This window comes from Hirundo rustica, chromosome 1 (assembly GCF_015227805.2).
Source record: "Hirundo rustica isolate bHirRus1 chromosome 1, bHirRus1.pri.v3, whole genome shotgun sequence".
Lineage (NCBI taxonomy): Eukaryota > Metazoa > Chordata > Aves > Passeriformes > Hirundinidae > Hirundo > Hirundo rustica.
Window position 1 is genome coordinate 23,086,858 of NC_053450.1, and position 10,257 is coordinate 23,097,114.

The 10,257-nt window shown below is 41.3% G+C and overlaps 1 protein-coding gene across 1 annotated transcript; it reads left to right on the plus strand.

Moving 5' to 3' along the window:
* Positions 1-67: 67 nt before the first annotated feature.
* Positions 68-5,646, plus strand: LOC120750438 (cytochrome b-c1 complex subunit 7). Its single transcript, XM_040059158.2, has 4 exons — positions 68-155; positions 1,390-1,461; positions 3,121-3,287; positions 4,502-5,646. Exons 1-4 carry the CDS (start codon positions 137-139, stop codon positions 4,577-4,579), a joined length of 336 nt encoding a protein of 111 aa, XP_039915092.1. The 5' UTR covers positions 68-136; the 3' UTR covers positions 4,580-5,646.
* The last annotated feature ends 4,611 nt before the right edge of the window (positions 5,647-10,257 follow it).

Consider the following 10,257-nt stretch of genomic DNA (forward strand, 5'->3'; position numbering starts at 1 on the left):
TTATTATTTTCGGCTGTCACCTCTACCCGCCCTCCCGCCAGGGCGCATGCGCCGGTGCCGTTGGGGGGCATTGGCGGGCCCGCCCCGCTCCGCCCCGCGCGTTTCCCAGGAGGCCGCGCGCCGCGCCGAGGTCAAGATGGCGGCGAGGGCGTCTGGTGAGGCGGCGGGGGCGCTGGGGGGGCGGCGGGGCCGGGCCCGGGACCGTCCATGTCCCCCACCCGCCTGCGCTGGGCAGCGAGGCTCGCCCCGGGCAGCGAGGTGGGCCGTGTAGGGAGGAGGGGGAGCCGGGGAGCCGGGCTGCGTCGTGTGTCCTTGACGGGGACAGCGAGTTGCCGGTTCCACAGTCGCCGGGCGAGTCTCGTCGCCGGCCGTCCCGTGGAGGGGAAGGAGCCCGGCTCCGATACCTGAGCTTTCTGGGCGTAGAGAGTGCTCTGGAGCTCTAGAGCAAGCCTTGGGCTGCTCATGAGGGGCCTCGGGCGTCGCTGTCCTGCGCGGATTCCGACTCGGCGCGCAGTTGGGCTAAGGTTATTCCTTGTCTGGCCCTAAAGGACGAAGGAGCAACTAAGTGACCTGCTGAGGAAATGCTTTATTGACCTCATTTGGGTCAATTTTATTGACCTCATTTGGTGTTTTGGGGTGATGTGGTAAGGCACATAGCTTAAACGTCACATAAAATAGCTCGCCCGCGCTGCGTTTCCGGTGTTGTGCCGTTCGTGGCCTTCTAGACGCCTTGTTGAGGTACTTGATTATGTGTAAAAGCATCTCTGCCATCCTGAACCACATTTAAAGGAAGGAGGTTTGATTTTTTTTTTTTTTTTTTTGTCTGATTGATTTTTTTGTTTGGTGGGGGTTTTTTGAGGTTTTAGTGTGGATTTCGTGGTTGACTTTGGCAGCTTCTTGAAAAAGGAATAGCAGTCAAGTATCTGGAGCGGAGAAGAGAGCAGAGGGTTAACAGTATAATAATATTCTGGGCCTGAAGTCACATAGCAAAAGCCGAGGAACTTAGATAGATTATTGAAAAAGAAGCCTCATGATTTTGCTGTATGTAGACACTATGGGTTTGGCTCATGTAAGTGCTATGGAATACAAGTTCTGTCTGTCTGTCTTTGATGAGGGATTGGTAGCATTTTTCCAGGTCTTGAAGCAGCCCAAAATTCAAATCTAGTGAAATGGGTTAAACTCATGTGTAATGAGCAGTCCTTCTACCAGTTCAGTGTCAGTTATGGGATACTGAGAAGTAGAGGCCAAGTCATATATGGTCAAATTCAAACTTGATGCAATGTTACATTAGTGTATGCATTGGAGGCAAGGAAGTATTTGTGTACTGCCTCAATAATGTGTAAATGTTGAATTTTACCTTGCTGTGCAACTGATGATGGTCACGTTCAGTTGCAGGAGGTGGTCGCCTGTTAGACAGGATTCGCAAGTGGTATTACAATGCAGCTGGGTTCAACAAACTTGGTAAGTGTTTTGCTGAGTTTTAAAAAACTGCAAATATAACAGTTCTCAAACTAGCTATGGTTCATAGGCGGTAGATGTACATGCAGGTTGGCGTAAGTATTTTTGATCAAAATTAGCTGCTACTTCTGTGGCAATAGCTTCAGTTATTTCTGTTATTTCTGTTGGCTAATGTTCCAGTGAATTGACTTATAACAGCTAAGGCCAGGCTGGGTCAGTTGAAAATCTTTGATAAAGCAGTCCTGAAAACCCAATTATTTACATTTCCCCACCGAGTCACTTTTACTGGCTGGTGTCTTCTAACCCAAAGACTGTCCTTGAAGCTGGAGAGGTTCCCACTGATAGTAGTCAGCCTATGCAGTACTTATGCAAGGTATCCAAAGTGCAAAAAAGATTGTAGTTTTTCTGCGCTTTGTGTCACCATAACTTCAGCTGGCGTCACTCTGGCCTGCGCAGTGGTGGAATAGGTGTCAAAACAGGGCTTCCTTAAGGAGAAGAGGGTCCCTTAATGGTATTGTCTTCAGTTTATTCAGAGTTGTTACCAAGTTTGTTTCAACCATTTAGATGGTAGAACAGTTATTGGATGACAAGAAACTGAATATTCAGATGCTGCAATTTATTGCTCACCACAATGCAGGCAAATCTCTTAAAGGAAGTCCTGCTCTGGGGAAGTTAGAAAAAAATTGCAAGAAAACTGAAAACAGGTAAACTTAGATTCTTCCTCCAAAGATGCAGTGCTTAATTCCTCTTTGATAATGCCTGTGCTGAAATTATTACTTCTGTTGCTGCTCTGGAAACGTGAGTAAAAAATTATAGAAGCACCAAATTTAATATAGTGATTAAACTAGCAGCAGTGCTCCCTGTGCCTTTGAAATAAATTACAAAACTGAATTTAAGAATTTGTGACTCAAAAGACATTTTTGTTTTATTGAGACGCTACTGCCAAATCAGTCACATGAGATGAAAAGCTTTAACCACAAGTCGATAGGTATGTTGTAGTAATCATCTTGGAATGCTACAGAAATAATATTTTGTCCTATTTTGTTAATACCGAACCTTACAGAAAGGTTGGTTGAGTTTCAAGAATCCTTTGTTCGACAGAAGGTGTGGGAGTGTCCTTAGTTTTGAGAGGACTGGGTGTTTCTCCCTGTTTTAACTTTCAATTTTGAACTCACGCACCAACGCAGAGCTTCAGGTTTCCATAGCTTCATATAGTCAGCAGAGATATTATGAACAGCTCAGTTTAGAGAAAAAATCTTCTGTACTGAAGGAATCTCATCTGTGGCTGACTGACTCTAATGGATTCAGAGCTGTCAAAAATCCTTTACCTGGACAGTCACCTTAAACAGAGATATAAAATTATGTGCACATAAGTTGACCCCTTAGATCCTGAGAAGTTTTTATTATGTATATTCTCATGAAACACATTGAATTAAATACCCATTTTCCTTATTCCTCTTTAAGAAAAGGAGTGAGAAAATAGAGTCTGTGAAAATCAGTGATTTAGGATTGCATGTTCTCTGTGACCAATTAGTGGCTCTCCTGGATTTGTTTGATTTTTCTTCATAATTTTGTACTGGAAGTGTTTTGCCCATGGTACATGAGTCTGTCCTAAGTCTTACTGAAGAGCATTTATTCAGTGGTAAATTCTTCTTGGTACAGGGTTAATGCGAGATGATACATTGCATGAAGATGATGATGTCAAAGAAGCGTTGAAGAGACTTCCAGAGGATCTGTACAATGCAAGAGTATTTCGCATAAAGCGAGCGCTGGACTTAAGCTTGAAACATCAGATCCTTCCAAAAGACCAGTGGGTGAAGTACGAAGAGGTACGTGCATGGAATGTTTCGAAGGTCTTAAACAGCACTGCTAGGACTGATGGTTGGGATTTTAATTCTCTGAGGAGACACATGTTTATATGCTCTTTATAATGAGTAAATGAGTCAGCATCTCATGCACTACCTCTGGAATACACTTTTGATTGCAGTTTAAAAATCTGTTTTTCAGTACGAATTACCAAATTTTTCTCAAGATGACAGAAGCTTAAGCTGCTGCTCAGACTTGCAGCACGTTGTTTGCGTTCAGACAAAATATTTCTTCTGAGCTGTCAGATAAAGAAATACAATATAAATGTAAATAGCTTTGAAATTCTTAAAGAAGGTCTCCTGCTTTTGTGATTAATTTCTTAATCTTGCAGAAATTCTTGAGCCAAAGCTTTTATTCATGAAGGTGCCAAGGAAGAATAATTTGAGGGGAAATCATGCATTAAAATAAATGTTATCTTGTAATTTAAAAAACAAACTGCACTTTCCTTATCAGATGTGACTAAATTTTATTTTTTGGTAGTGAGTTGATTCACAGATTTTGCATCACTGTCTGCCTCAGCTTTCTCCAGATTACCCGTCAGAAAGGAATTTTATTGTTAAACTTTTGACTAGAGGAGAGTATCAAGGTGTTAATGCATCTCTGGATAAGCAGAGGCTGTTGTGGTCTCATAGGTCATATTTCAATAACAGCTGCATTGAATAATTGGTCGTGTATTTCCTCAAGCAGCAGTTTGGTTTGTGTTAAACATGGTCAGGGTGTTCTACCAAATGCAACTTTACAGTGCTGGTTAGAAGTTAAGCTCAGAAAGAGATTATCAGGAGTATTATTGTCGGACTTTGAGCTAATTAAAGTGGATACTGTGCATTACTATAGTTGGACTTTGAACTAATTAAAGTGGATCTTGTACATTTGGGTATCTGCCAAAAATCCACTGTTTCTAAAGGCATGGCTGGAAGCATCACTTTGCCTGTTAATGCTGATGTGGTGTTAGGAATTAGTGGTTGCTGCAATAGAGAACTTGTCATTGCAGACTTGGCAGATACAAAGTTTACCTTTTCAAGGTAAGTAAGGCTGGATTTATTTTTTGGGTCTTTTTTCTTGATAGGTTGGTGTTTAGTCAAACCTGGGGAGGAATGAGGAGCAAATAGTCTGTGGGAATGATGTGAGATGTTTCTGGACCTTGCTGTAAGTTTAAATATATTCTCCTCTTTTTCAGGATCACCCTTATCTCGAACCATACCTAAAAGAAGTAATTCGTGAAAGACATGAAAGGGAAGCATGGAACAGGAAGTAACTATTGAACTACTTCATGCAAATATCCAGATATTTCTGATATTTTTAAACATTTGGTCGTAGAAGTCCGTAGGGAGGCAGCTGTGAGGCTGAGGAATACTGTTTCAGCTTGTTCATTGAGTCTGATCATCCAACTAAAATAAACATGTCAAAATATAAAAATCTTGGAAGAGTTCTTTCTAAATGTTAACAAGCTAATGTTCGAACCTTTCCTGTGGGCATATACGTTACACATTAGCTTAGTGGTATGCAGTCTTCATCCCAGCTTTTGAATCTTACTCTTTTCATCATACAACTGTTTTCTGCAGAAGTAGAATTAGGTCAGAAATGTTCAAGGCTGTTGTTGCTAGTTGCTTTCTAAGTTAAAAATGAGATTTGGTATTTATTTGTCACTTGTTGCTATAGACAGCAATACTGAACCGGTGTTTGATGTTACAATGGTATTGTGAGACAGCAGAATGTAATATTCTGTGTACCCAAGTAGATACATACTGTAAAAATGGAAAATATTGATGATTCCTTAATCATGAAATAGGAAATGTTTCACTGACTTTTTATACCATATACATTGTTAAGCCTTAAAAACTATTTTCATGCAAACCATAATGACTGTCTCACTTAAGTTTTTAGACTTTTTATTCTTTTAAAGAGTAAAAGTGGTATTCTGATGTGCTTTAAACAGCACAGCACTTAACACAATTAACTTCTCATGGTTATTTTGTTGGGGTTTTTTTTCATCACTTAAAGCATGCTCTAGTTTTCAGTGATCAGTATCCAGAAAATACTGGCCCTTACTGGCTGAAGGCCTGGAGTTTAGTCTTTCAGTTTAATGGTAGTATGAATTTGAGACAGATCCTGGTATTAGGCATGAAATTCAGAGCCTGTTGTATAACCTTCTGGGTGAAGTACAGAATTTTGCTTGATGATGGCCCCAAGGTTTGCTTTGTTCCTTTTGTTGTGCACGCTTGTCTGCCAAATGCAGTACTCGGTTTACCAAAAGAAAAAGGAGAAAACCACATCTGATGTTTTGAATTGGTATCACCAAATAAATAAAATACTGGATTAGAAGCTTTTAGCTTTGCTCATCAATCTGTTACTAACCTTTACCTACTTGCTTAAGTCCCTTACATCTGTAGGATTGATATAGTGATCCCTCAGGACTTAACAGCCGGATGCGGCAAAACAAAATTCTGCAAAAATATCTGCATTGCCAATATTCCTTTAAAGTCTGCGTAGAAATTATATTAAGAATATGAGGTTTTGTTTTTCTCCTATAGTAAAATCTAATTATTGAATCGTACATACAAATATATTTGATGTATTTTGGGAATTTAATGATTTTCTTCCAAGAGACAAATTGGGCACCAAGTTTTACACTTTATGGAATTATTAGAGTGTAGTTTTCTAATGAAATTAGAACTACTTCATTATCACTTAGAATTATATTAGAAGGCTTAATTACATAGTGAAAGTAGTACTTTAGAAGCATAGCTGGTCAAATTTCTACAAAAGCTAGAATTCAACGGAAAGACTCTGTCTGCTTATTTGACCGCAGGCTTTAATTAAGAAAAAGGTCTCTCAAAAAGTCTGGACAAAAGGGCTTTATTGGCATAAGGCGCTTAGATATAGGCTGACCTTTGAGTGAAGTGCAGAGCAGCCGTGTCCCTGTTGGCCTAAAGCATCTGGAATCACTGACCCCTTTACTTTCAAATGTAACATCTTAAACAGTCAGAGATGAGTAGTAGCAGTTAATAAAAGAGTCTTTCCGAGTGATCTTTTGGGCAGCTCAAGGGAAAGAAGAAAAAGGAAGCCATGTTTAAAGCTTACCTGTTCACTGAGGCTTCATTTAGATGAGTTTTCAGATACTTCTAACTTGGATTGATTATTTTTAAATTTTCATAAGGTGCAGTAGTCTGCTGTTGCAGTATTTTGAAAAATTTACTATTGTCTAGTTGTATTTTGGAAGGCTATTAGTAAGGTAAATGTTATTTGCCATTTTTTGGCAGAGATGGCTGTGCATTTGAAACATTTAGGAGTAAAATGTTAATTGAGGAGGTAGGTGAGGAATAGGGAGGAGGGAGGCTGGTGTAAGAGTGGCATCTGTTGCCTAGGAACCAGGAGCTATAGGAGCTTTGTGTTAAAGACCAAACTCTTCTTTAGGTTATGTGATTTGAGATTTGTATGCTTCTGCTACTGGCTAATGAATGAGTAGCATTTCATATCTCACCCTCTGGTGTTCCCCTCTGTGCACACTGAGTTGACAAGCATTAATTTTAGCCAGAAGAAATGGGAGTTTTTTTGTATGTAAGATTTGTATCCTCCTGGTGACAAGTTGGAGGGTCAGCATGATTCCCAATTTTGAATGTTTGCAGATATGCTTAAAAAATACCGGGGATAGGAAGGAAAGCAGTTGCAAAAATGGGGTTTCAGACCTGCAATTTCACTAAAGATTCCATCCCACCTGTCCGTCTCTCTCTATGATCCTGCCCTCTGAATCATCCTGGCCTGTGCAGCCATTAGCTGCAAAGTTGACTCATTTTGAGGAAAAGCTTGGTAACAGCAAAGAGGGTCAAATAGCTAGAGGTGAAAAGAAAAGTCTAATGATGAAGGAAAGAGCATTCTGCTTTGGAGAATTGGGATTTCTGTATTCTGCTGTCACAAGGTTCTTCTGTAATACTAAGCAAGACACTTAGTTCACAGAAGCTCCATAAGAGTTTTGCTAACTGCTTAGTGTCTCTGTGCTTGGAGCTACATCTGCAGAAGTGCAGAGTGTATCACATCTATGCCTAGGTTCAGTTCATCAGTTCTGAAAATATGAGGTGCAAGTGTTGGTCTTTATCCATACACACAACGTTTACTACAGGTGGTGGTAGCAGGAGCAAATTTCACAGGGGTTCTCACAATCCTTATTCCTCTGGTGGTAAGTGAAAAACTACTTGCATAGGAGATGATGTATTTGTGGCATGTACGTGGTACTCATGCACTGAAAAGAATTTCTGAATGAGAAGAGTGCCTACTGGGTAAAATATGAACCTGCAATTTTAGGTCATATCATCATGTACAATGCAATGGCGAATCTTGCATCTCATTCCTGGTTTTGAAACCTCTATCTTGGTTAATGTAGTTTTTTGGATATAAATTTTATAGGGATTCCATGAATTACTGAGGTATTTTTGTAATTTTAGTTTACTACATGGGAATTATGTGTTATTAAAATTAGGAGTCTGAGCTGACATTGCTAGTCCAGCAGTTTGATGATAATTTAGCTTAAATTATTCTTCATCACTTTTGAGCAAACGTGCTTCACTTGAAGTTCTCTTTATTAAATGCATAATGAAATATAAGAATACGTTTTGATTGCTGAAGATCATGCTTGCAATGTCAGACCGATTTCTTTAAATTTTGAGTTGGTCAACCCCAAAACAATGGATTTTTTTCAGCACTGTAACAAGAAACATATGCTTGTTTTATATCCAACTTCCATCTGAAGGAGAGCTACAGCAGATACAAATCCCATAAGAATTTTGATGAAACGTGCTTGTCATTTTAATGGAAGCGTTTTAGCATTAGTATGGTAAACATATTCTGACTTGAGGCATTTTCTCTCTAGATAGCAAAGGTCAAAGATGACTTTCAGGATTTCTCCACAGTGTTGGCGATTGGTTTTCATGGCCTGAAACTGTGGCCAGGGCTAGGGCTGCTCCTGGGCAGCTGAACAGGCAGAGGCAACTCCTCCAGGGTGACACCAGGGTGACTTCTCATAGCCTCTTTTAGCTGTTCTATGGCCCAAAGGGCTAACATCTTGAAAAATTGTAGGCCATGAACTTAATTGTAAACAGTTTGTGTTGGCATCTAAATACCGTTAAATGGGGCCTGATCCCGAAACTGTTTCCTCAAACTCTCCTGCAGGCCCTGTGGAGCTGTAAACTTCCTTCAGTGTCAAGAAGTTCCTGACTCACCCAGAACCTCTGCTGCTGTTGCTGGGATGAGGTGACAGGCAAGTGTGCTGTCCCAAGGTGCCAGAAAGCATCTGCACCTCTGCCTTCCTGGCGAGGTGTGTATTAACACAACGTGTCTGGAGAAGGAGCCCTCAATGCCTTCTGCTCCCTGGTGATTTAATGCTAGCTTATGCTGGCAGCCTCTCAGCTCAATTAATTTTTCTTCAAAAAAGGTGTGGAGTCACAGTTCCCTTCTCTGTGAATGCTTACATATTTTTACATAATATTTACATATTTTCTGGAATGCAAGTAGGACTATTAGTCCTTCTGGCTATCTCTTTTCTGCTATGAAAGATCTGATAAACTGTACCAGGAGACATGAGGACTCAAAACGGTTGATTAGAGCTTTTTTCTAGGCTGGTTTTTGATGTGCTTCATAATAAGGGCGATGCCTGACTCCACCTGCCTAGAGGCATTGCCTGCTTGGGCGCAATTACTGCCCACCAGCTTCTGCCCTGCTCTCTCCTGAGCCCTAGCTCAGGATCAGGGAGATAGGCCAAGGGCTTGAGTGAGGAATGCAGCGTGGGTGAGGGGTTGAAGTAGACCCAGGATTAGGAAATCATGCGCCAGGATCTGAAGGAAGTATAAGGAAAATAAGTTGACCTCAAATCCCCTCTGCCCACTTTGGAGGTGCAAGGTGAGGGTGAGTTGATGCATTTATATGCAAACGTGGTTTAATGCGTTTTGGGAAATGGGACTACTGAGTATGAGTATGTGGAGAGAGGTATGAGGTGGTTTGACAAAGGCAAGGGTGCTTTTCAGGCCACTGCAGAGGGTGACACTTGTGTGTCCTAACTTTGGGAATGCCAAGTTCATGGCACTCATTGAGGCTTGAGTTTGCCCTAAAGAATATTTAAAGATCATCCACTGACCCTTATTGTGAGTGAAATCCAAGCTGTCCTTGCCCTGGGTCCAGGATGGCTGGATATGGCCTAGGGGTCCATCTCATGTGGCCCAGCCTCATCCTGTTTCTCTCACGAAAACTGGAACATCTTCAAGAAGATGCCCCCACAGTTACGGGGTAGGTCTGAGTTTCAGGTGCTCACATCTCTGCTGCAAAAGAGGAACACTGGATCTTTCTTTTCCAAAACCTAAGCAAGTGCTGGAATTGCTGTTTTATGAGGGTGTGCTGCTTTGGTTCCTGTGCTGGGAAAGGATCTGGAGCCTGAAACCCGATCAGAAGGAGGTAACTCAGCACAGCTGGACTGTGCGCTCCTCAACCCTTCCTAAAGTGGTTCCCCACTGGCTTGCATGGATCTGGTTCTTTGTATCTAAATCTTCTGGATTGCAAGGGGAGGCTGTGTAGTGAGACATGGAGTTAAGCACTGCTGCACTCAGTATTCCAACACCTAAGCCCTTTTATGAAGCCTCATACTCCCACTGCAGCCTAGCAGATTGAAATGATTGTTTATAAGCAGCATAGTTCAGAGTCCAAAGCTCAGATCTCTTCAAGGCACTTCAGAGGGTTTTCTGTCTGCAAGCTGCATTCCCCAGTGGAGTATTAGCTTAAAAAGATATTATTAGGAAATAGTCATAAAAGCAGCTTGATCTGTTTGGTTTACTTCAATTAACTAAAAATTCTCCAAGTTCTCCATGTTTCTCGGCCACAGTCCCTCATCCTGAAGAAGGTGGACAAAAACTCCATCACTGTGCAAGCGGGCCCCCAGCAATACTCTGCACT

Bases quoted from the DNA above. Each gene is read 5' to 3' on its own strand.
- LOC120750438 (XM_040059158.2), top strand. The intron at 1,462-3,120 runs GTAAGTGTTTTG...TTCTTGGTACAG, and splicing joins AGCTGGGTTCAACAAACTTG to GGTTAATGCGAGATGATACA. The intron at 3,288-4,501 runs GTACGTGCATGG...CCTCTTTTTCAG, and splicing joins AGTGGGTGAAGTACGAAGAG to GATCACCCTTATCTCGAACC.